Source organism: Rhipicephalus microplus, chromosome 10 (assembly GCF_043290135.1).
Source record: "Rhipicephalus microplus isolate Deutch F79 chromosome 10, USDA_Rmic, whole genome shotgun sequence".
Taxonomy (NCBI): domain Eukaryota; kingdom Metazoa; phylum Arthropoda; class Arachnida; order Ixodida; family Ixodidae; genus Rhipicephalus; species Rhipicephalus microplus.
Window position 1 is genome coordinate 8,973,382 of NC_134709.1, and position 27,470 is coordinate 9,000,851.

The following is a 27,470-nucleotide window of genomic DNA, read 5'->3' on the forward strand; positions in this document are numbered from 1 at the left end:
AAAACTACGACGATGTAGAGATAGTTGTGGCTAAATAAATGCGCCAAGAAAAGGAGCCCATCGCTGCGCAGGTCACCCAGAAACAATGTGGTGCCAATATTTGACAAGTGTTCAAGACGTGTTTTCTTGATTTCTTGTTGCAACGTTCATCTTCGGGAAATAAAGTACGAGCAAAACTATTCGCCTGCTCACGTACGCTTATCCTCGGCCTGTTTGCAACTGGGCTCCGTCGTACGGTGATGACGCACAGAATATGTAATTGACGAGTAAATACTTAAAAAACTGCAGGGGCCAAACCAAAAAGAACTATCGGTTAATAAGAAGGTCAAGGAAACGCAGACTGATATGTGGAGAATTGGCATGATTAAGAAGTCCGCACTAGAGATATATCGAACTTTTAAGCAGGAAATTGCCAAGGAAAGGATTTATGATAATACTCGGGGTAGTTCTCTACTGTTTGAGGCCAGGACAGGAGTAATCGAACCAAGACATATCGGGCCAAATACGAAGGGGTAGACATGGTATGCAGTGCATGCGGAGAGGAGGAGGAAACTGCCGAACGTTTGATAATGTTCTGTAAAGGGATTCACCCTATAGTTCAGGATGATGGCGCAGAGTTTTTCAAAGCACTGGGGTTTAGGGACAGAAAAGGCAAAATAGACTTTAAGTGGGTAGAATTGACTAGAAGGAGAATATCTGATTGGTGGCTAAAGTCAAGGCACGAGTGAAAATTAAACCATTCACTGCAAATACCAGTCCTACACTTCACTATTTAAAGGAAAAAAAAGATAAATCTAATTGTTGGTTCACTAAGTACTACGGCTAGGTGGCGCTAGACGCCGCCCGATCTAAAGGGTACAGCATCAACAATCCATCCATCCATCCATAAGTCGCCATTCATGCGTGATGTACGCTAAAGATTTGAGCGGCTTCACGTTAGTATAGTAATAAGTACGTTATTCTAGTGTACATACAACTTACGGATTAGCGATGTTTTTTTTTTCTTTTTGATTAGCAAGAATAAATGAATAACGTAAGAGCAGCTAGAAAATCTTAAAGGGCAGTGTCATTATTCGTTGTCGTGAAAGGGCAGTGCAGTAAAGGGATATTTTGCGACATGTTGCATGGGGTTGGAAGGGGGTTGTTGAGTGTGTCCTGAACTCCCTTGTATTCAAGTTGGGGTGACACGCCTTGGAATTATCCTCCTCCTCGAAATTTGTCTTTCAATCATTATATTTAAATCATTTGACAGTATTAGGCGAAGATCTTCTGACGTGATACTTCTGATGCACGTGCCGCAAACGTTTGTAATTATACTGGGCTTTAAAGTAAATAACCGATCATATACCGCACGTGTCTCAGATAAGCAGCGCGGCCCGAATTTCAATGATGACACGTCTTCATCCCATATTTCTGTGTGACTTCTTTGCTGCAATTTGTAGAATTGTGCCTGGTAATGCCAAAAATGGGATCGTAAATGCTCTAACGTATTGTAAAATTAATGCTTGAGCCATTCATCGTGACCAATTTTAGCGCCACTTTAGAACAACCGCTTAAAATCGTAGAAAACTAGCACCTGCACACTGGGGGAGCAACTGAGACCACGTGCTCGTAAGCCCGGTCACGCTAACGCACAATCATCTGTGAAAAATCACGCTAACGCACAGCATGGTGAAAAATGAAACTATGTGGGTGCTTCGAACGTGTCCGCTACCCCCTTAGTTAAAAGAACAGCATGCTTCATGTCTCCTCATGAGAGGCCTAAGCCCGGCCTTCTAAGCTTGGCGTATCAATCAAAACCACCTTGAGAGCAGACGGGAAACAGAGCGAGAGGGACGAGGAACAAATATAGCTCCCGTTGGGTGTCTCGTGAATGTTCTGAAACTTAGGACAATACTCGCCATTTTTTTATATAGCACGTCGCAACATGCCTTTGTCTACGTCATAACAGTGGCGATGTCGCGTGGTGCAAAAAACTCTATAAGATGAGCTTTCGCGCTTATATTAAAACCAAGTCAGAATATCCATAGGCGTGCGCACATGGAAGCGGGTGAGGGGCGGGTAGGGACTCTGCCCGCCCCTGTTAATCAAGGGGGGCACATGCCCCGGAAACTCAGCGCTGGTTTCGGTTTCAAAGAAGAAGCACGTTGGCATCCTAAGATCCGGTCGAACAGAGTGAAGTTGATGTGAATGTTTGCAATTATTGGCTTTCACACGTTTTTACAAATATAAAAAATTCAATACCTCCGTAAAGAACTTCTTTTTTGTTTATATGCCTTTTCTTATTCTTTATTTTGTGAATTTTAAATCAGGCGAAGCGCGGGATGTACTTGCGTTTGTAGCGCTTGTCTACGCTCATTCTCGCCCCTCGCTCAGCGATATCACAAGTTGGATCGCGCTCAGTTATCTCGCTCGATTGGCGTGTCAACTACGGGAAAGATAAAGACAGCAAGTTCGTGGCGGGCAGAAAACAGAAGCCGCAGTGAGCTACGCTGAACAAGTCAAACATGCATTCGTCGAAGATCGCTTAATCGGGCAACGCATGTTTTCCGAGGCTCTGCGGTGTGCTAACCCGGGGATTCCTTGTTCTGCGGAGGTTTTTCAGCGTTTCCTAAAAGCAACGGGTCAGCACAAGAATTTGGACCCATTATTTGAGCAGGTATTGATTTTGCATGAGTACATACGAGTAAAGCCAGTTTTCTGCAAGCCTGACTGGACCAACAGAAAGTGCAGTGCCACTTAACTAATTGCTGAAGACGGCAGCCAAGCTCCTGTCGGGAAAATGCATTTATTGAAAGGCATTATTCGAGGTGGCTCGGAAACACATTCTTACCCCCGTATTCATAAACGCTCCTTAATTGACTTGAACTTGAAACTGCCTTCAATGCTGCGCGTTAGAACGCGTCTGTGCTACTTTGGCATCACCTAAAGACCAGGCGTTCGAAACGTGTTTGTGCTGCATTGAAGTCGGTGGCAAGTCAAGATCAAGTCAAACAGCGTTTCTGAATACGGGGGTTAGTTTATTTTACTTTTGGCGTGTAGTTCAAGTGATGTCAAATATAGGCTGCTTCCTACCCGTAAAATTCTTGTAGCCACGGTTTCAAAATTTGTGAGTCTTTACGTCTAATAGTGTCACTCAAGTACACGTGATGGACTAATTGCTTCTAAAGCTTATTACAGAGAATGTCGATGGACCCAACGTTTTTATAAGTGAACTTTTCATCGTCAAGGCAACGCTGTTGGCCTGACGATGACAGGTCAACTTGCGGAAACACTGTTTCCAATGACTTTCGTTTTCGAATACTTCTGATCGCTTAAAGCCTCTCCGTGAACTTCAGTGCCGTTTCGTACTCAAATTCTGTAAGAAAGCTAGGCGTGCCGTCGTAACAATCGTGATTGAGTTAAGTACGACGTGTCCTACTCGCGATTGTTGATAATTTTAGCATTGGTTCGGATATTCTGGGTCAACGTTTGCTCATTATGTCCGTACAAACGGACAGACAGACAGGTAGGCAGACAGACAGACAGACAGACAGGCAGACAGACAGACAGACAGACAGACAGACAGACAGACAGACAGACAGACAGACAGACAGACATATGGACGGACTCACGGACGGACTCACGGACGGACGGGCGCATGGATGGATGCACGGATGATCGTGTGGACGAACGGACGGACTTAAGCACGGACGGGCTGACGGACACTTCGCCCCACTCATCACCATTCACTCCGTGGATATGCTGGGATTTTTTTTCTTTTTTTTTCTCTCTCAAGCACTCCGTCATGTCGCCTTTTGGCTGACATAAATTAGGTGCCTTTTTCTTCTTCACGAATCACCACCACCATTTGCCGCCGTAGGCTACAGGGCAACGTCCGCCACATCGCGACCGCGCCGCCAAGAAGGACGCGGCGCTTCGGTGCGGTGGCGCTATCTGTAGTTTTGCCTAGACAAACCAGCTTCAGAAAACGGTCTATATTTTCAGACCTGCTGGGGTGACGTGAGTTTTCGAACTATTATGGGCTATTAAGCTCGCGAACAGTTGTCTCACAATGGCCTCTGCGAAGTTTTTTTGTGTGTGTGCGTGCATATTGCAGGTACGTCACTTGGCAAATAAACAACTTTGCTTCCTATATTTTGTGTTTTTTTGTTTTCTTCCTCTCCCGCATGCAATTAGCGAGCCACAAGACGCAATAATATTACGTAATAATAACGCCACGTAAAAGGTCAGTAATTAAGAAAAATTTGACTTTCGTGCCATGTAGTGCAAATGCACGACGTCGTTACCGCTGTTGATTGTGACGTCACAATTATTTTTTAAATTTTTGTTTGCTGTTAGTTGTTTCATCCTCGCGTAGATGGCGATGGTGGCAACGAGCCACCCGACTACTGCATCCATGGGCTTCTATATGGAAGTTACGCTACCAGTTCACATATCCAGCAGCCATGGCGTTACATTCCAAGTTGTTGCTATCACATTAATTTGTTCACCTTTGCGGTGAAACCGCGATTTTTTTTTCATTAATTTTGCAACTCCAGGCAAGTGACTGCATGGGGTGCCTCACGAAAAAAAAAAATATTTGAGACGAGTCACTTACGTATAGCTCATGAAGATACTTATTGAAAGAGCCCTGACACCAAATTTGGAAACACGAGATGCACGTAGCCAGAATTTCTTTTCGGGGGAAGGAGAGGTCAGTTATACTCCATGTATGTTCGTGCATGCGTTCATTCGTGATGCATACGCAAGCAAAATTGAAAAACTTTGGGGGGGGGGGGGGAGTTGGAACTCTATAACCCACCATCCGGCTAAGCCCATGGATCTGGAGATCGGTTTCGATGTGTTCCTGGAATCCTTACGTCAAATACCCTTCAGAAATGACCAATATATGACGTATGGTAAAGGCCTTTCAAATGGCAACGTTATTTGTCACTTAATTGGCAACGTTTCATGATCTCTTTCCGTATAGGCAAAGGAATTCACCATATCGCAAGTTGTATGTCACGGGGAAATCCAGAGGGGAGGCCATTAGGTGACCCAACTTCCAATAAGCCACTCCCTCCACCCTCAGGTGAACCTTGCATACACCCCTGGGCAGTGTCGTAAATCCAGAAAAATAAGAAGGGCGGAAATACATCAAACCGTGGCAGCCATTTTGCTTTTGTGCGGTATACACTGTATCTTTATTTACATAAGATTTAAACCATGCTTTTCAATACAATTTTAAAAACGAACATGGGGTCCCAGCTCTAGCAAATGCATCGTTCTACTATAGTATACTTTGAACTGGTCGAGCGTTGTTGTTTTTTTTTTTTGTTTCTATACTACGACTCAGGTGAGGGGTGCGAAAGGAGGTGCAAAATCGTGACTCTATAGAAAAACATGGCTGCGGGATCAATGGTTCTACCAGACTGAAGCTCACATCTCTCCGTTTAGTCGCATCCTCTAAATTTAGCAAATTGATGTGCCGTTTCACGGATATTCTGTACACTAGCTAGGAACAAAAAAAAATTAGGCATGCTTGCATCATCTCATTCACTAAGCCTATAGAACACTGTAATAAAGTGAAAAAGGTTCCGATTCAACATGCGCGGGCATTGACTAAAAGCGAACCATTAGCCACAGTGCTGGAACACCGCAACAGCTATAGGACGTCAGCCAATCATATGTGCACCTAGGATATAACTGCTATATATCAAATGTGCACCTCGGAACTAACCATTAAACCAGCTTCGAATCCTTACGAGAATAGACTCAGCCGCATCTTTTACGGTTTGCCACACGTTTCTAACCAAATGTTTTGTCCTGTTCCATAAACCTGGGGCCACGTCATCGACGGCAGTAAGCCCACTTGAAACGTTAGTTACGTTGACACTCCAGTCGCTTGCGTTCGGAAAGAAGTCTTCACCAAAAACCAACGATGGTGGAGGCTTTAAAAGGGTCACTGGTTCGAATACAGCAGGAATCTTGGTAATAAGAACGCCGGATGTCCCTGCAGGATGCAGTCTGACTGTAGCCGACCCATTAGAAGCTTCAAGATCGACGTATTCTTTGGATGCTGCAGCACTTCCGTTCACAAGAAGGACATCATACTTGCAAACGCCACTACTGGTGAGCACACACTTAGTGCTTAAGGTTTCTTGAGCGCTCGTGTTCCTCACTTTGATGTCGCAGAAATCAGGGGCATCGCCTGAGTCGGCCCTGAAGCCCACGGAATACCTGACCGACACGATGGACACCGTGTCAAGACGTGAATCTCCGCAGGCACGAAAATTGCTTTCTCCGGTCGAAGCTACCTGCAAATCCAAGGTCAGCGTGTAAGCTGTGCCTTTGTATGTCGGCTTGTACACAATCAGGGACGAATGAGATGGCACAGGAATGGTCATGGTGGTGTAGTGACCGCACAACGAGAACAGGGGGTCACCGTGCCCGTCATCGTTGCTGTAGATGCCCACTGGACATCCGGGTATCTCGCCGTCGTTCACGGCCCTGATGTCGTTGGCGATCATGAGCAAGCCGGACTTCGGTGGTGCTTCGAATTTGTAGCGACATTCTACGGTGTCCTCACTGGAGTTGATGCGCTGCTGCAAGAATAGCTTGACGGTCGAGTCTTCGATGACGAAGTGTCCGGAACAGCTAGCCGTCGACGCAGGAACGAGCAGCTTTTTGCAGAGTGTCAAAAGTAACAATGAATGATAGTGAGATCGAGCCTTCTTCAGTGCGCGAGCCATGACCGCGGCACGTGCAGCGTCCTCGGTTCAGAGACACGGATGAGCCAACGGACGAGCAGTCGCAACTGTCTCGTGGCGATGAGTATGCCCACGCTGACGAGTACAGCGCTGACGAAACTGCAGCTGCGACTATAAGGGAAATGGCGTATGATCGAGATGTGACACGCGTCACTGTCCCGCTATGCTACTAAAACGCTGTGGCACGAATGTGCCGTCAGTGAATTGTGACGCGTCTCTGCAGGGTGACCCCTGGAAGCAGGTCGGTGTTGCGACCAAAGTTTGCCAGCACGGCTAAGCAGCAATACTAAATTTGTGGTATTTACACATCAACCTCCAACTACAAGAGACTGGGGTGGAGTACTTGACCTGCACTTTGGCTGTATACCTGGATCACTGAGAAAGAAATATCCCGTGTTCAGTTTTTCTTCTCAGTGCAGCATCGACAGTAGTTCAAACAAGTCATGACACCATTCATCTAAGACGACTCGAAGGCAAAAGCGATCTTCTTTACCTTTTCAGGCGATGTATTATAAGGAAGGTGGGAACTCGTGCATCTGCCAAGCACCGTCTATAGTTCCTTCTCTTCAGGCTCTCCAGTGTCGTACGCCACCCAAAATAGGGTGCTTCAAATGCATCGTGTGGCGTTACGTAATATGACGCCACGCCAGAATTTGTGACTTCTTGGTGAAGTTATGTTTTTTGCAATTTGTGATGTCATGATGACGTCATCACATCATGATGATATTCTGCATCACTCGTTTGCATAAGCGTGCGCACGGGGGAGGCGCCCCCCCCCCCTAGTCGCTAATGAGGGGGGACGAAAAGTCAGCCTTGTATACATTGCCGTCATACGTGGGGAGCGCTTTGACGAAACTTCGCCACCCACCCCCCTGAAAGGGAACACTGCGCACACATATATGCTCGCCGCGGGATGGTCGCCGCCTGTGGTGAAATTTTTCATTTGATGATGGCATCTAAGGCCGCCGGCCGCCGTGCAGCTGTTTCTGCCGTCAGCTATTTCCGTCACCGGCTGCCGCGCAAGCAAACCACCAATGAGCGCTTAATTTTTATTTCCTCACAAGGGTCTCTTCAGAGACATCACGCAACACTACAGACTGAACAGATGCAAATATCCACCACCCCACGCCAAACTAAACAAGAAACAGCAGGTTGCCTGGAGACAACTACAGACACACACGTACCCGAATCCGGTGATCCTTCGCCTCTGCTACCCAGGCATTTATACGTCCGACGCGTGTAAGGCGTGCGGAGCCAGAGCGACGCTGCAGCACATGCTGTGGAAGTGTACCGGTAACGCGCAGCAGTCCCCTACGAACCCGGTAGACATGGCAGTCTCGAACCGCGAGGCGCGATGGGAGGCGGCTCTGCTCGGCCACGACCTTGCCGATCAATGTGGGCCGTCCGGCAAGCCCAGGATGCCGCCCGGGTCCAAGGACTCGAGGCCGTCACCTAGGCCGGGGTGCTTGTAGCCCCACCCCGCTCAATGAGCCGGACATGTTCAATAAAGTTTTTACTCACTCACTCACTCACTCACTCACTCACTCACAAGGGTCTCGTCTCCTCCTCACACCCGTCACCTCTCTCCGTTTGCATTGCTACGGGGCGCCACAGATGAACTGGGGAAGAAGATCATATTTGAAATAAGATGACTGACAACAGTTGTGTCGACTACTGGAATTTTAACAAGCTTAGGTGACAAAAAAAATGTGCATCCCCTACCACGGATAGATGACGCCCTTGACTGCCTTAGCGATGATGATGATGATGAACAAACTTTATTTAATTAGCAGAAAGGTCCTCTTCCCCTTTCAGGTGCGAGAGGAGAAGGGAGGACCAAACCTAGGCGACGGCCATGATCTCATGGGCCCTGGCGGCGTCTTCGGCCTGCCGTATTAAGCGGGCTTGTAATTGAGAGTCAGAGCTGAGGAGCGCGGCATCCCATCCACTCCCGTCTGGAAATTCGCCTCTCATGGGGGCCTGCGGGCATGCCCATAAAATGTGGCTCAAGTCCGCCCTGTTGTGGCAAAGTTTACACTTGTCCGAATGAAGTTCCGGCACGCAGCGGTTCATTGTTGCCGGACTAGGAAACATGTGGGTCTGGAGTAGGCGCCACGCCACCGCCTGTCCTTTGTTCAATGACGAGTGTGCGGGAGGATAAGTTTTGCTGCTTAGCCTGTAATACTGCGTAATATCTCTGTAGGGGGTCATCTGCTCAAATATCTCATCGTCCTCCCCGTTCGACCAGGGCAATCCAGAGGGTCGGTCTGTAAGGCCCAAACAACGAAACGTTCCTTTCCTTTGACCGCGTCCTCTCCTTACGTGAGGCTTCCTTACAACCAAGGACCGACGGAGGAAGCAAGCGTACTCTGAAAGCTCCCTTAACCCGTCCTCGCGGGAGGAATGGTTGCCGCGCTCCTGCGTTCGAGATTATCGAATATAAGCTTTGCTCACAAGCGTTTATTCTGTAAAAAAAGTTGGGTCACCACATCACTTCCAAATTGAAGGGTTAATATAGAGACGCGTGTACGCTTTCTTCCAACTACGATTACAGAATGTGAAAAGCCACCGTAGTCGAGCGCAAAACGTGGTGCATTCTAGCAACACTGCGCGCCGTCGTGCCTGGCACCGTGCACGCACGCTCGCCGTTCGTGTCTCCCCGCAGAGGTGGGGTGGGAGGGTTGCCTCGTAAACGAAAACATCACGTGGGCTAGCTGTGAGGCGAAGCGCTCGTTCAGGGCAAGGAGCGGACCTAAGGGCGCACGAAGGTAGCCCCAAAGCAACCTTAAGCTGAGGAAGCGCCAAGGAAGCCTTTACCGAGGGCTCCTCAGTAAGGAAGCTTTCAGAGTGACATAAGGCGGCCTCACAAAAATGAAGGCTTCCTCACTGAGGAAAGGAACGTTTCGTTGTTTGGCCCTAAGTCCTCGAGCTGTCTGGTGTGCAGCCTCATTGCCGGGCAAGGAGGAGTGAGCGGGTGCCCAGACTATTTCTATTGTTCGTTGCTCTTTGCATACAACCAATATTCTTAAAGCTATTCGGGATATTCGCCCTCGTGCAAAGTTTCTCACAGCCGTCTGCGAGTCGCTAACAATGAGTGAAGTCGAGGTGGATGCTATGGCCATTGCAATTGCTGCTTCCTCCGCCTCTTCTGCAAAGCTCGTTCTAACCGAGCCGCTGACCTTATGATTTCCTTTGTAGTACACTACTGCTATAGTCATGTTGTCATTTCCTTTGTATTTGGCCGAGTCTACGTATGTTGTTTCCGGTAAATCTTTCACGTTGTTATGTATATTTTTCGCGCTTTCAGCTCTCCTTGCTTTGTGATGTTCGGGGTGCATGTTTTTTGGAATCGGTAAGATTACTAAACATTTTCTGATTTCATACGCGATATCCTTTTTGGCGCCAAATTGGTTTGCGTAGTTTATACTCAGTTCCTCTTGTATGGCTCTACCTGTTTTACTCTGCGTTAGTCTTTCATATTGTGCGATTCTTTGAGCTTCTATAAGCTCTTCTGATGTGTTGTGAAGCCCTAATTGAAGTAATTTATCATTAGAGGTAGTAATTGGAAGTTCGATCGCCTGTTTGAAAACTTGTTTAATGATTCTGTCAATCTTTTCTCTCTCGGCCACTTGCAGTCTGAGGTACTGAATCACATATACAATACGACTGATGACAAAAGCCTGTACCAGTCTTATCATATTATTTTCCTTCACACCATAGTGCCGGTTTGCAATTCGTTTAAGTAGACGCATAGTTTGCTGCGCACTGGTTTCAAGTATTCTAATCGCCTCTCCGTTGTGCCCGTTTAAGCTGATTCGGAGTCCCAGAATTCTTATGCTTTCGACCGTAGGTATTTGCGTTTTTCCAACAAAGACTTTAATGTTAGGTTTTTCCTGGATGCTTTTCCGACCCCTACATGTCGGGTTATAAAAGAGAAGTTCCGATTTTTCCAGTGAACATTGTAATCCTGTATGGATGGCATATACTTCTACAACATTCACTGCTGTTTGTAAAGTTTCCTCTATGTATCCGTCACTACCCTCTGCTACCCATAAGGTAATGTCATCTGCATAGAGGCTATGGTGGAGTCCTGGAATTTCCTTCAGTCTGGTAGGGAGACCTATCATGGCCACGTTAAAAAGAAAGGGGGATAGGACTGAGCCTTGCGGCGTACCTCTGCTGCCCAGACTAAACTTTTAGGATTCGGCTTCGCCTAGTATTATTCTTGCAGTCCGGTCAGTTAAAAAGTCTTTTATATAATCGTATACTCTTTTTCCTACCCCTAACGCTTGAAGATTGGCAAGTATAGCTTTATGTGATGTATTATCGAATGCCTTTTTAAGATCTAGGCCACCTATTACCTTTGTGTCATGTGTATTGAGACCCGAATCAATTATTTGGTGTTTAATCTTAAGCATAATGTCCTGTGTAGACAGTTTCGCTCTGAAGCCTACCATCGTATGAGGAAAGAGCTGTATGAGGAATTATCTTCCATATAATTTGACAGGCGAGTTAGGATGACGTGCTCTAATAACTTTCCTATTCAGGATGTCAGGGAAATAGGCCTAAGATTATGAAGATCTAGTTTCATGCCTGGCTTGGGAATCATTATGATTGTTGCCGTTTTCCATTGCTTGGGTATCTTACCTTTTTCCCAACACTTGTTCATATATTCGGTGAGGGCTGTGATAGATTTGTCGTCCAAGTTTCTGAGCGTTTTATTTGTGATCCCATCGGGGCCCGGGGCTGATGTTGTGGTCAGTTTCATTAGTTCCGATCGTACCTCGGCCTCTAATATGGGTCGGTCTAGGGAATCATTTTCTTTACCTTTGTACGAGCTTAATTGCTCTTTGGTTGTATCCCCAATGTATCTCTGTCTGATTTCTTCAATCAGTTCTTCCTCCGTGCCTTTGTATTTACGGACAAGTCTAACAAAGTTTTGTTGTTGTGCTGTCTTGCTCGCTTCCGAGTCTATCAGACATCTTAACAGGTTCCATGTTTTAGAGAGACTTATTTGTTTTTCCATCGCATCACACTTTTCCTCCCATTGTTGTCTGTATAGTTGCTCCGCGTACTTCTCAATATCTTTACTGAGGATGGCTATCCTTTTTCTAAGGCGTTTGTTGTGTTTTTGTGTTTGCCACCGTTTTTCTAGGCTCTTTTTTTGCCTCCCACATATGTAGGAGCTTACTGTCTGTGCTTTCTAGTCTTTCTGTTTTTGGTATGGTCTTAGTTGCGATTTGAATATTTTGCTTAAGGTTCCCTAGCCATTCATCTAAGTCTTCGATGACATCGCATGCTTCCTTCTCTCTGATTTTTCTAAAGCTATCCCATTCAACCATCCTTAATTCTTTTCCTCCTCTTTTACGTGGACCTGCTTTAAACGTGGTCTCAATTATATAGTGGTCACTGCCCATATTTTCTTGTGTATTAAGCCAATAAGGTTCGATGATATTCTTAGTAAACGTGAGGTCAGGAGACGTGTCTTTGGATACGCTGTTTCCAAGCCTAGTTGGGAAAAGGGGGTCAGTTATTAACGTAAGGCCCTCCTGTTGGGCGTCGATCCAGAGATTTCTACCTTTGATGTTTTCTTTGTCATAACCCCATGCCGCATGCAACGCGTTGAAATCTCCTACTATAACCAATGCTTGCTTTTTAGTAATGCTGATCGTTTTTCTAAAAAGTGACCTAAATTTGGTTTTTTGTCTAGGGCTGCTATAGACATTTAATATGAATAGACTTTCACCACTCTTCTGCGATGGAACTAACTCAACAAGAACATGATCGACATCGCAGATTTCTGTATCATGTTGTATCACCGTGAGATTTCTTCGCACGAGGGTTGTTACGGACGTTTTTTCATCAGGGGTACCATAGGATTTGTAATTCGACAATTTAGCCATTCCTCCAGTTTCCTGTAAGGCGATGACATCTGGTGCCTCCTTTCCGTTTAAGAACTGTTGTAAGTTACTCCGTTTCCGGCGATACCCACGACAGTTCCACTGCCAAATTTTATACTGATTACGTCGTGCCATGTCTAGGAACGGTCCCTTCCCCTGCGATTTAGATTACTTCGGTCGTAGTCGGCCGGTTGTAGGGTTTAGTAGTAGTTTTAACCGGGCCTGCTCCTATAGACCTCAAATCTGTTTGCGTGTTCTCCACCAGCGTTAGTCGATTTTCTATGCTATCTATTCTTTGTTTTATTTCTACGAGCTGCAGCTGCAATCCTGCGAATTGTTGTTGCATTACCTTAGTAAGTTCTCCGAGCATATTCTCGACTTTCTTTTCCAGGGGTTTTGAGAGGTCTTCATTTTCTACAGGAGATATTTCCTCTGCTCTTCGTTTCGCTGCATGCACTCCTGACTCCTGTGCAGGCGCTGGAGTTAAAATTCGACTACACCATGCTATGGAGCTAGTAGACTCGCGCAGCTGATTTTGCCTGAGTTTAGAGTTCTCTTCCTTTAGTTGTTTTATTTCGTCCCTCTGTTTCGCGTTTTCAAGGGTGAGTTGCTGTAGCATTTTTTTGATATGGTTTAGCTCTTGACCTAGGGTGGACCCTTCTGCCACAACCTCAGGCAAACTCCCAGACCGGAGAGACCCCCCTGATACCTCGCCCACCCAGCTCACCATTTGTTGACTGCCCCGACCGCCGCCAGGACCCTCGTGGGACTGTCCTTGAGGTGATGTCGTTGCCCTTGTCTTGGATTTGGACCGTGACCTGGATCTGTGTTGACGAGTGGACCTTGATCTGGATGTGGATCTGGGTTCGTGTTGAGTCCCTTCTCTTTCCCCTTCGGCGAGTCGCGGGAAGTAGCTGGAACGATCTCTGCGTCGTCCACCTCTGTCCTGGGTGGCGTTGCCATTCTCCTCCGTTGGATTTGCTGGTGAATACCCTTCCCTTCATGCCAGTGTTGCCCTAGTGTTCGACAAAATCTTCATTTCTCTTTGTTCATTGCCTTGTTGTTGTTCCTTTTCCCACCATCTTTTCTTCAAAAGGTACGGGGTCCTAAACCGTTCTTTGCATTTTTTGTCCCCTGTAAGATGACCTTTCCCGCAAAGGCTGTACCTAGGGACGCACTGGTGGTTTTCAGTTGGATTGAGCACTCCACAACCACGGCATTTCTTGCTGTCAGGCTTTGGGCAGACATCCGCCTGATGTCCAATTCGACCACAAGTAGTGCATGTTTCATATTGCTTCTTGTATAGGAAGCACCTATATTCGGCACCACGGTAGTATACATAATACGGCACAAACAACCCTTCGAAAACAATGACCACTGAGTCCGTAAGTCCCATACGTCGTGCATGTAGAATCGTCGGGTTCCTCTGATTGACCAAGCTTTTTTCTATGTCTTCTTGATTATCATACTTCGGTATTCCGTGGATAACCCCTTTGGAGGTGTTTTCTGGTGCTGTTACATAAGCGGCTGTAGCATAGCTCTTGTCATTGATCATAATTTCCTTGATGTTGCTGTATTCCTTCGCATTGGCCAGACTAGGTGTGCTCATGATCATGGTATTTTGTCGCAAGTTGATTCTGAGAGTATCTTCCCCAGCAATGTCAGGCTGTACTTTTGCCACTCGTAGAACACAGTTTCTTATGACCGCTAGACTCTGTCGCGTCAAGTCCAGACCTCCTCCTGGGCGTATTACAACCTTGTAATCGTCTTCTGGTAGTTGCGGTTCTTTTGGCACTGGCCGGCGATGCAAAAAAATCCTTCAGTCTCCGAGACGTCTCCATGGACGCACCTCCCGCGTTCGTGGCTGGTTCCGCGTTTCTCTTGTCTTTCGCCTTCTTGCGTCGTTCATGGGCCACAACCCAACGTTGAGTGTCTTTGTACTCTTCGGGAGACAGCGTCTCCCCCTCAATTTCCACAACATCCATTTCGCAGGCTTCGAACAAGCCGGGGGCCTGGCTTGTCGCCTAGTTGCCAGCGCGTCGATGGCACTGCGTCGGCACTGCGATGGCGTAGCTAGGGCGACGCCGTTGTGGAAACTTGAAAGAAGTGTCACGGCTCGAAAAAAAAAAGTAGGCCCACCTGGTATACCCTGGCACCGGACGAATCAGGTGATCGTCTGGCGACAGCTGTGATGGTCTTGAATCCCGTGGTTGTCCTTATTCAGCCACAAAAGTGAAAAACTGGCAGAGCCCATTCGAGAGGCGTCCGAGTGGCTCAGCCCCCTAGCGGCAGACCTCTGCCTTAGCGAAGCAAATTATTTCTCTTCCATCAACCTTCGTTCCGGCTACTGGCATATATCAGTTGATGATCTGGACCGTGAGAAGTCAGCATTTATAACTCCCGATTGACTATATCTGTTTAAAGTAATGCCGTTCGGGTTATGCAATGCCCCAGCTACATTCGAACAAATGATGGACGCTCTCCTTCACGCCTTTAAGTGGTCAATTTGCTTGCTACCTTGATGACGTCGTTGCCTTCTTCCGACTTTTGAAACCCATTTCAAGCACGTCTCGACCACTCTTTCTATTTTCCGCAAGGCAGGGTTTCAGCTAAACCCTTCGAAATGTCACTTCGGCCGCCACCAGCTCACTGTCCTCGGACACCTGGTCGATTCTTCTGATGTTCGTCCCGATCTTGATAAAGTCCGCGCAGGCAAAAATTTCCATCTGCTGACCTCTGCTTGTACGTTCACAGATTTGTGCGGAATTTCGCTGACGTCTCTTCACATCTTTCTTCAGAGTTCTGTAAGGCTTACAGAACTGTGAAGAAAGATGTGACTTTTGTGTAGGGACCTGAACTAGTCAGACCATTCGCTAAACTGACCACTGATTAGCGGCCACTTTGATATGTCCGCTCCAACGTAAGTTCGCACCGACGCAAGTGGTGATGGAATCGGAGCAGTTTTGGCACAAAGACAGCATGGCTGCGAACGCGTCATACTCTAAAGCCGTACTTTATCGCTGAGCAGAACAAAATCATTCAATTACTGAACACGAATGCCTCGCGCTTGATCGTCTGGGCTGTAAATAAATTTCGGCCATATTTATATGGACATGGCCATTCACAGTAGTCACTGACCATCACGTCTTATACGTATGGGCCGCTGGGCTCTACGGCTACAAGAATATTCGTACACAGTTGTCTACAAATGGGGCCGCCACCATGAAGATACCGACTGCATGCTTGTCGCATCATCCAGTATAGACCCACCAGACCTTCCTGAGAGCGGCGTGTCTACTTGCGTGTTGGCACTTTTCACCTTCGGCAACATTGGAGATGAGCAACGCCGTGATCCTCACTTGAGAGATATCATCCTTCGACTGACTGGTCCCACAACTCCTCCGTCTCTCCGTATGTTGCTGCTCTGAGACGGCATACTATATCGCTACAACATGCATCCTGATGAACCTAAGCTGCTGCTGGTCGTACCCCAACATATGCGTCAGACCGTCCTCGCGCAGTTACATGATATTCCAACGGCTGGTCACAAGGGAATCTTAAGAACTTATGACCACGTCCTACGTCGCTTCCTTTTGCCTGGTATGCGCCGATCCGTCTACCATTACGTCACTTCATGAAAATCCTATGAGCACCGAAAAAAAAAAAAAAACAGCCACACTTCCAGCGGGGCACCTTCAGCCCATTCAGATTCAGTTCAGTTCAGTTTTATTTCCTCAAAGACCCCCATTCAGGGAGTGTTACATAAGAGGTGGGATTACAAGAAAAATATCTAGCAGTGATGATTCAATTAACATTGCAGATGATCAGTGATGCGTTCTTGAAAAGTAGATACAGCCACACTTCCAGCGGGGCACCTTCAGCCCATTCAGATTCAGTTCAGTTCAGTTTTATTTCCTCAAGGACCCCCATTCAGGGAGTGTTACATAAGAGGTGGGATTACAAGAAAAATATCTAGCAGTGATGATTCAATTAACATTGCAGATGATCAGTGATGCGTTCTTGAAAAGTAGATGATGAAGCAATGTTGACGATGTCATAGGGTAGGCAGTTCCAGTCTGAGGCTGCTCTGAGAAATAATGAAACAGAAAACGCATGTGACATGCGATGGCGGGCGGGCAACTTGAAGTGGGCGACTGGTGCGGTGGGAAATGTGGGATGCGGCTGTGATATAAGGTTCTTGATTGAGAGACGAATAATGGCAAAGGGTAAGACTAGCAATGCGACGAAGATACGAAAGAAGTGATAGCCTGGATGCAACTTTCAAGAATAAATGCTGATGGCATATGAATATGAATAACGAATGAATCGAGTCGTCCTGTTTTGAACGGCTTCCAATGCAAAGATTAGATATGCTTGATGCGGGATGGCAGATTCAAATTCTAGTTTTGTTTTATAAGGAATTTATATGCGAGTAATTTAACATGTGGTGGGACGAATCGGAGGTGGCGTTTAAGATAACCAAGCGTTTTGTTTGATGCTGAAATTATGTTAGTAATATGGGTGCACCATGATAAATTAGAAGAAATGGTGACTCATAGATATTTATACGAGTCTACAACTCTATCGATGAAATTGAAACGAAGTAGTGGAAGCGAGATGGATTGTGATACCAGATACCATCGGAACCATTCTATGGGGCTGGTCTTGAACTACTTGGACATTTTCCTTTATCGATCAGTGGGAACAAGTGAATAGCAGTCGCCACGGACTAAACTACTCGATGCGCCATCACGCGGGCCCTTTCCACCAGTTGTGCAACCGACATCGCCGACTTTCTCCTAGAGGTCGTCATACACCACGGCGCGCCTCGACAACTACTTGCCGATCGGGGTCGCTACTTCCTATCACAAATTGAGTTATCCAATACATATTGCACTCTTGTGCTACAAACACACAAGTTCCCAACAGCCTATCACCCTCAAACCAATAGTCTCGCAGAACGTCTAAATCGAACTTTCACAGAAATGCTCGTGATGCACGTCTCTTCCGACCATCGTGACTGGGACGCTGCCCTCCCATTTGAGACATTTGGCTACAATACGACCCATCATGGTACTGCTGATTTCTCGCCATTCTTTTTTCTCGTCTACGGACGAAAACCCACGCTACCCTTTGACACGTTCCTTCATATATACCGTTACCCACACATCATACTACGCCTGCGATCTCATCTCTAGAGCTCTAGAGGCACGTGAGATTGCTCGCCTGCGTCTTAGCGATTCGCAAGAACGCCAACGACTGCTCTATATGCCCGCCACCGCTATATTCAGTTCCAACGTGGTGACATGGTCCTTCTTTGGGCGCCATCACGGGGATTCGGCCTGTGCGTAAAGCTTACTTCGCCGCACTCGGGTCCATACCGAGTCGTGTGCCAAGTCACCGACGTGACCTATGAAATTGAACTACTTGCTCACTGCACCAGCACGCGATCGTCTTTTGACGTTGTTCACGTCACTCAGCTGAAGCGATACTCCTCGGACAGATGGACACACGGACGGAAGGATTCGCCCCACTTATCATTCGCTTTGTGGATTTGCTTCCACCGCACGCGCCTCAGGCTACACCACTGTTACAGTGTACTATAAGTACACTGTTCTTTAGTACAATGAAAAGTAACTGTTTTCACTATTTATTTTTGTAAAACACCCACCCTCAACCAAAATTTTGATGGGGGGAGGAGTTGACCGAGGCGATAGGGCACTCCCCTCTAGCTACGGACATGATTTGTTGTTCAATAATAAAACTCTGCTCGCATACTTTGCTATAAATTTGGAGCTAAAACGAAATGACATGGATGCCTTGGCTAATTTGTAGCTTCAGTTCTGACTCCTTTTCAAATTCACCCAAAGCTAACTCAGCACGCAAGTACGGTGTCCGGAGTGATGATGGCTACCGAGCGCACATCGTACACAAGGTTCACGCAGAAGTGCCGCAACAAACAGATGGCGCGCGTCAGACTGTTCAAAACCAGCCTCGAAACCAATCTCCGACACTCCTGATGGCGGACGTCATTGCGCCAGTTACGGTGTCCCAAGCGTCAGTGAACCAATTCTTCATTCTTTGCCACACTGTAGGGGGACACTCGTCAACGATGACGCCGCCGACGTCATCTTCATCACTCGGGCTTTTGGTTGAAGTTGAATTCGAATCTGCCATGCTGTTGTAGACTTCGACAACGTCACCACTTGTTGAGCTTTCCGTTGACGACGAGTTGACGAGAACACCAGCTGGCGTCGAGATGTTCAAAACAGCAGGGGTATCCGTGGGCGGCGGCTGCAACATGGTCAATGGTACGAATTCCGCCGGAAGATTGGACACCAGTACCCCAGTGATCGCAGCCGGGTGAAGCCTGACCGTAGCCGACCCATCAACAGTGGCTAAATCAACAAAGTCCACGCGCTCCGCAGCACTTCCGTTGCTAAGGAGGACCTCGTAGTTGCAGACGCCATCGCTAGTGAGCATGCATTTGGTGCCTAAGGTTTCGTATTGGCTCGTAACGTTGAGGTCACAGAAAGTGGCGGTGTCTTTTGATCCAGCATCGGCCCTGAATCCCAAGGAGTACCTGACTGGCACAGCTGGCACAGCATTGAGCTGCGAGTCACCGCAGGCGCGCAGGTTGCTCCCGCCAGTCGAAACAACTTGCAAATCCAACGTTAGGGTGTAAGGAGTGCCCAAAAACTCTGGTTTGTAGACGACCAAAGCTACGGGAGACGGCACCGGAATGGTTAACGTATAGTAGTGGCTGCACAGCGAGAACACTGGCTCTCCACGCGCATCAACGTTACCATAGATGCTCACTGGACACCCGGGAATCTCACCGTCGTTCACGGCCCTGATGTCGTTCGCGATGACTAGCAGGCCGGAATTTTCTGGTGCTTCGAACGTGTAGCGGCATTCGACGGCATATTCGGTGGAGTTGACGTACTGCTGGAGCATCAGCTTGATGGTCGAGTCCTCTAGTACGAACCACCCGGAACATTCTTCTGGAGGCTCTGTTCCACCGCACAGTGTTGATCCATGAAGTACCGAAGCCAAGAGCGGCCAGAACCACACGAGTGACTGCTTTAGTGCGTGTGCCATGCCTATGCGCATCTGCTGTAAACGCCGGTGCAGAAACAATGAACGCGAGCGGAGAGCAATGGCGTTCGGAGTGACTAGGCTCACGGATATTGCAACTGTAGCTGCATACCAACCCCTGCTACGCGCCGATGAAGCCCCAGGCAACGCACTTTCATAAGCGGAAGTGGCTCGTTACTGTCGATATTTTTATTCCCTCTACGGCGTATGTGCTTCGCGGACCTGCGGCTTCAAGCCGCAGGCCACCAACCACACCTGCAGAACCAGACAGGATGTTGTTTTTCTACACCACGTCATAAGCAAAAATCCAACATTCAAATATGATTGATCATGTGCACCCCAGGGTTCTATTGCATCAACCAATTCATTCATCTTGAATTGCGAAGCTTTTGTCTATGAACGTAGCCAAAAAGTTCTTTTTCGGGAGAGGGGGGGTGCGGGCATTGTATGTTTACATGCTAAACCGAAATACTTCGGGGGGTGGAGTGAAACACTTAAATTTCCTCCTTGCTAAGCTGCTTTTCTTTTTATGAATACAGCATTTAATTACGTACGTCACTAGGACAATTATCCTGTAAAGTGCACGAGTAATTGTTTAGCGCCTTCTGTTCGATATTCTGCGTAGTCTCCAACTGTGTATCCCGCATAAAATAGTGTTGTCATAAACATGACCGTTAGCTCTTCGTGACATAAAATCCGTTAGACTGTATAACCAAACTCGGTCGTTTAAAGCAAGAAAATAAGCATAGAGATTGGATTTCATCACAAAAATTGCATGGGCTTTTAAGACGAAGTCCGTGGACGCCCTTTCAAAGACAAACATTGACCATCTGCTTCAACGTCCCACGGCATCACCACAAGTGATGGGAGAAAAATAATCACACGACGTGATGACCATGACGTCACTACCCTGTAGTTGATTACGTCATAGTGATGTCAATGCGACGCCATAAGCCTGACGACCTAAGATGACATCATTACATGCGAACGTTGCTGGCTGACTGTTCCTGGAGCTGAACCAATTTTAGAGGCAGTGGAAAACCACGTGAGAAACAGAAAACTTCCAGTGCCCCCGATCCTGGATTTTTCGCCATGGTATATAGAACACAAAATGGCGCCTGACCACATCTGCCTGCTCGGCCCCCAGTCTAAACCAGTGAGATGCCCCCCCTCCCCCCACCACCGCTGGAAAAAATTACGCCATCTCCCGCTAAACGGAACCACGTGTAGATGCGATGCAGCGGGCGCCAACGCTCAGTGGCGGCGGCGTTGACGCTGGCGCTCATCGCGGCGTTGCGCTGGAGAGAAACATGTGGAGGCGCAAAGCGCACAGTGATGGACCAGTGTTTCTACACTGGAACACTTCAATCACTGCTAATGGACAGTGAGAAAGAGGAGACTCCAATTGGACACAGAGACCCGCAGTCCGCTTTTAGTTTTAGGGACGATAAATCCACTGACTAAGAAAAATAAGATGCATTTCGCTTTCTAATTGTCTAAGGAAAATGCATGAGGGACCCTGGAAATCTTCATGTAACGGTCATTGACAAGCACCCCTCCTTTTTTTTCGTGAACGTCAAAACGCGATCAACCTCCCTTCGAAAGCTGCTTAATTATGACTCTATAATGTTAACCAGTTGTTCTTAGTTCAGGTAAGAAGACATTTAAGGTTACTTGACAAATTTCCGTAAGTTGACGAATGCGTTGAATGCTTGGCTTGGGGAAAGGTATTGATAGCGTCTACAGCAGCTTCATCATCGGCCGGACTATAGAGCAGAGACGGGATGCACTCCCTACTCGCGAGCACGTAGGGTCTCTTGTCATGCTTCAGCTTCAGAAATATAACACAGATTACAAAAAAAGAAAACAAAAAAACCTTAGATATTTTCTCCTGGAATAAGTTGCATTAGAGTATAGTCAAAGAAACTATCACCGACAGACTGTGTACTTGCTGCAATGAGCCTGCAACAGGCTGAATATCATACCCCATACCACGGTTTGTACTACTGAAACGTTCCGTATGCGAGTCTTATAATTCCATATGTTTTCATAAGGAATCCATATGTTTTCCGTATATTTTCCATATATTTCCGTAAGATTCTTACGGAAACATACGGAATTATTGTACACCGCATACGTAACGTTTCAGTGAACGCCAAAGGAAATAATTAATATCTCCTTATGATCAGTCTCTATGGCAACCATTGAAGCACAGGTACCTGTTGAGTAGGTCCACAAGTACCTTTATTGATTATCTAAAAAACGTACAATAAAATTTCGTTTCATAGGAAAAAATGTCCAACATGAGCACATCAAAACGTCGGCAAAATGTGCGCTTATTATGAATTATTTTACATTTCAAGCATGGAATACACAAAGTCACAAAAATTGAAAGAAGCACCATCACGCGGGGGTCTTAGCTGCGGCGTATAGGCTGCCCCGTTCTGTACGCTAAATATAAGTACATAATGTACTTTGCTAAGTTCGTGCCGCAGCATTTAATTGTCCGAGCCAGTTAGAACCAGCTTCTGACCCATGACTCAAAGCTCATGTACGTAAAGGTAACCGTGTAATACATAGTGGTCCAAGTATCGCTGAACCAGTGACGTGTTCTTCCCCAGATCGTTGTCGGAGTGTAATCAATTATAACAACATGTATCATATCATCATCGTCGTCATCATCACCTCCAGTAGTGTTTTCGTTAGATGCATCGAGACCAGTGGTTACGTTGTAGTAGGTTACGTTCAGCGTCGGTGTCTCAGTCTCGTTCGTCGTCAAATCAATGCTCACAAGCGGTCCTTCTGAAGTCGCGTTGACGTTGGCGTCGTTTGTTCCGACGTCTTCCGGCGGCGAGACTACAGGAGACGGCTGCAAGGAGGTCAGGGGGACGAATCCCGCCGGGAGGGTGTTGACTAGGACACCCGTGATGCCAGCCGGGTGAAGCCTAACCGTAGCCGATCCACCGACAGCGACTAGGTCAACCAAGTCTGCGGACTCCGCAACGCTCCCATTGTTCACTAAAACCACGTAATCGCAAACGCCTTCACTAGTTAGCACGCAGCGTGTGCCTAACGTTTCACCTCTGTCCTCGCTTGTCACACTGAGGTCGCAGAAATCGGACGCATCGCCCGAGCCAGCGTCGGCTCTGAAGCCGACCGAGTACTTGATCGGTACGGTGGACACCGCGTTTATCTTCGAGTCGCCACATGTGCGGAGGTTGCTCCCACCGGTCAACGTCACCTGCAGGTCCATTGTGAGTGTGTACGGTACGCCGTTGAAGTCCGGTTTGTAGACCACCAGGGCTACGGAAGAAGGTACAGGGACCGTCATGGTCGCGTAGTGGCCACACAGGGATACGACTGGATCCCCAGATGCGTCTTCTTTGCTGTACACGGTCACAGGACATCCTGGTATCTCGTAGTCGTTGACGGCCCTGATGTCGTTCGCAAAGATGAGGAAGCCGGAGTCGTGCGGTGCGTCGAAAATAAAGCGGCACTCGACGAGGCTGTCGGTCGAGTTGACGAACTGTTGGACTGTAAGCTTGACAGTCGAGTCTTCCACGGCAAAGCGTCCCGAACAGATGCCCAAGCCAGGTTCCAACCCGTGACACAAGGGAGTCCCAAGACCTAGGAGTATCAAGAGGCACATGGGATTCCAGGCCCGCCTACGCACGTAAGCCATGTTGCGCTGCATTCTTCACAAAAAAAGTGCCACCAGTGTAGAGGAAACAGTCATACATGAGGCGCACGAAGGGTCACGTGGTCGACGCGCCTGTGCACAGGAAAGAGGCCGATACAGGAGGAACACAGCTGCGCTTGGTCGAGGTCTGGGGAGCAAACGGCCGTGGCTTCACAAACACGGATAGCAATCTTTTTTCTTTTGCTTTAGTACTTCAATGAGTGACGCGCATGCGCCTCTAAAAACCAGCGGCTGAAACTCCATAGCTCGCGTCAGCCAGAAACTCAATTTCGCAACATCTGTGCGGGAAAGCATCGAAAAATAAAGCAAAATAAAACAACTTTGTGGTCAGAAAAACGCAGCCTTGATAGGCGTGCCATGGCCTGCAGGCATACGGTTTAACGATTCGTATATTTTATAATGATCACGTACACTGCCTCTCAATTAATTAAAAAATGAAAAAATTCAATGACCATGGTATTTCAGACGTAAACAAGTTTTGTGCTCGTGTTCATCAGTCCAAACACGTTTAACTGTGGCACTAAAAAACAAAAAGAAAAAGAGGGAGGGGGGGAGGCGAAGCATCTAGTTTAACCATTCTCATATTCACTCTACTTTCTAATAGTGAACACTGTCAGAACAACGAGCTGCTGCATCCGCTCCCCCGAGGGGAACTCTAATAGAACTATTGGCACCGTATATACGGAAGTCACGAATGCGACAGCGGTCAGTAGCTCCGAGGGAAAGTTGTTCACTCCCATTTTATGCTTTTTATATGATCAAAATTATGTTAGCTGAGCGTGTAACACATATGCAAGAAGCTTTCCTTAATCGATTTTATTAGAAAATCGGCCCGTTCCTGCAATCATTTGCGGAACCATTCGGGGAATTAAAACCCTTAGGTTTCGTATGTTTATATAGCCTATATATATGCAAGAATACAAACACGCACGAACATCCTTAAAAAGTGGCTGTCCCCCTCCTCTTCCTTCCCACCTCTTTCCAGTCACATATTCTTGACTATGTCCTCGACAGCAACCGACGAATTGTCGTCCAACTCACGCTGGATAAATGTTGCCAATGTGCAACGCCGTAATTACAAAACGTGATGTATCAGATACAGAGTAGAAGTGTGAGATTCGCGGCGCATATACAGGCTGTGTGATCTCACTCTCACGAATGTGACTGAATGCCCAGCATGGTATCTTGCGCAGCACTTGCTAAAGCGAATATTACGTGGTGCACTAAAGACACTCTACGTGTAATAATAATAATAATAATAATAATAATAATAATAATAATAATAATAATAATAATAATAATAATAATAATAATAATAATAATAATAATAATAATAATAATAATAATAAGCCCCGCCGCGGTGGTCTAGTGGCTAAGGTACTCGGCTGCTGACCCGCAGGTCGCGGGTTCGATTCCCGGCTGCGGCGGCTGCATTTCCGATGGAGGCGGAAATGTTGTAGGCCCGTGTACTCAGATTTGGGTGCACGTTAAAGAACCCCAGGTGGTCAAAATTTCCGGAGCCCTCCACTACGGCGTCTCTCATAATCAAATGGTGGTTTTGGGACGTTAAACCCCACAAATCAATAATAATAATAATAATAATAATAATAATAATAATAATAATAATAATAATAATAATAATAATAATAATAATAAACTAGAATTAGAGCTTCCACTACATTCTATATATGAAGTAAAGAAGGAAAAGGGGTATCGAGGTTGCTCCTTTAGAGGAGTAAGTATATAACCTGCCACGCCCATTGCACCATTTTCGGAGTAACTGCGAAGGAGTAACCACGCTCTCGCGGTTTTCTCAAAGGAGCAACAGTTAATTTGCACAAAAAAATCTATAATCGAGTTTTTGTTGACTTAACCAGCATTTCCAAGCGCGTGCAAGTATTTGTTCATTTGATTAGATGTACAACCGATGTGCTGGCATCACAATCAGAAATAAATTTCGGAATATTTCTAGCAAACATAAGGGATTCGAACGCAAGACCACTCAGTCAGCGTGGGCGTACACTAACCACTATACAGCACACTGCGCTACGACGCCATATGAAAAGAAACAGGCTTGTGTAGGTACGGACGGGTCGTTTGCACACGGCGCCAACACTCCTGCAGTTACTCAAAAAAAAAAAACAAAAAAAAGCAAGCGCTTTACTTAACAAGGAGGAAAGTGCCCCTCTTGCCGTGCCGTGGGCAATGTTTTGCGCACATTCGCATTTTCGAGGAGCAAAGGGCCCTTTTCGGTGTAACTGCGTAGTTGCTTCGGAAAACTTTTTAGGGTGTATAATCATGCGAAGGCAGGCGTGGCAACAGATCACATGACGCGACATTTACAATCGCGATAAAATAAAGTGTACATTACACACGCACATGTCAGACACATTAATTACGGCATTTATGCATGACAATTGATTGATATGTGGGGTTTAACGTCCCAAAACCACCATTTGATTATGAGAGACGCCGTAGTGGAGGGCTCCGGAAATTTCGACCACCTGGGGTTCTTTAACGTGCACCCAAATCTGAGCACACGGGCCTACAACATTTCCGCCTCCATCGGAAATGCAGCCGCCGCAGCCGGGATTCGAACCCGCGACCTGCGGTATGCATGACAATTATAAAGATGATGTCCACGTATACAGAACAGCAAACTATGGCAATTAACCTGGAGCATCTTGGGATCGAAGGAGTGCATCGATGGACCGACGAATGGCGAAACTATAGTTCACAACATTCATACAGAACCTCTGGTGCAACTTAACACGAGATCTGTCAAATGTGAGCCACCATGATGACCTCCAATGAGGAAGATTTCTCGATGTTGGCGGTGGCTTAATATTATTATTATTTGCGCATTCATATATATATATATATATATATATATCCAATATATATATATATATATATATATATATATATATATATATATATATATATATATATATATATATATATATATATATATATATATATATATCCTCCCCGCTACTTTATTGGGTGCGTCTATATGTGAACTTAAGCGCGGGAGTGTCAGTCAGCGCCATCTGTAGCCATGACGGCAAGTGTGGCACACACTCTTTTTGAGCCTGTATGGCGTCACGTAGCACGTGAACTTATTACGAGCTGGCAGCTGACCAATAGTCCCTCGTATAGAGTATCGAACGCGTCATTCGAAGGTCGCAGGTTCGGTTCCTGCCCAAGGCAAGTTATATTTTCACCCACTTTTCTTTCTTCATATTTACATTACAATTCAGTCTAATAACTTTCTCTATACTTTCCTTGGCATTATTGTCTGCTAGATCTCATTAATATTGTATTTAACCACAGAAAAAACTAGTACTTAGGTATACACTTCTTTCCCTTATATATGTATATCCGAAAGGTAAATAAAAAAAAACATCAGAACGCACAGGGACATGATCCAAGCGTTGCACATTACATTTGATGTCGATGAAAAGATGGTGATACTTCGAGTTGCCTGCACTTGCATATACTTTCGCAAACCTGATTAGGAAGGTTTGCGAAAAAATCAAAGCAGGAAAAAAAAAGCAAGGTAAAGCTTGTTTCCTCTTTGCAGTCGGTACGTTCCACGTGCGTACACATAATGATATGCACGCACATACGCTGACGTTCCATCTCCAGTGAAAATGTTTCTGCTGCGCCTGCGCAAACCGATTTAGCAAGCAACATCTATAACATCGGACATCTTCAAAAATGTCACCGACGATTACGGCACAATTCTGAGTGCAGTTTCATGCTGGGCAGGGGCGGCGCCAGGGGGGGGGGGGGCAAGGGTGGGCTGGAGCCCCCCCAAAATTCTCGCCTGCCCCCCCCTACGCCCACCCAAGTGCCCGGAAGCATATATTGAAAACCTAGTAAACCTAGTAGGAGCAGAGCTAGCTTGCCCCCCCGGAGGAACTCACTTTTCGTGGTTGCCCCCCCAGCAAAAACATCCTGGCGCCGCCCCTGATGCTGGGGCAAAGCCAACTATAGCCGTGTTTGAAGTTTTGA

The 27,470-nt window shown here is 46.7% G+C and overlaps 2 protein-coding genes across 2 annotated transcripts in view; one reads left to right on the forward strand and one right to left on the reverse strand.

Moving 5' to 3' along the window:
* The first annotated feature begins 2,381 nt into the window (after nucleotides 1–2,381).
* Nucleotides 2,382–27,470, forward strand: part of rictor (rapamycin-insensitive companion of Tor) — a 114,355-nt gene continuing 89,266 nt past the window's right edge. The window contains exon 1 of the mRNA XM_075874996.1: nucleotides 2,382–2,624. Coding sequence (XP_075731111.1) covers nucleotides 2,543–2,624 — 82 coding nt within the window. The 5' untranslated portion in view covers nucleotides 2,382–2,542. The remainder of the gene's footprint in view (nucleotides 2,625–27,470) is intronic.
* On the reverse strand, nucleotides 5,087–7,029 carry LOC119180757 (uncharacterized). The gene has a single exon (XM_037431889.2). The coding sequence runs from the start codon at nucleotides 6,732–6,734 to the stop codon at nucleotides 5,718–5,720; it is 1,017 nt and encodes a 338-aa protein (XP_037287786.2). The 5' UTR covers nucleotides 6,735–7,029; the 3' UTR covers nucleotides 5,087–5,717.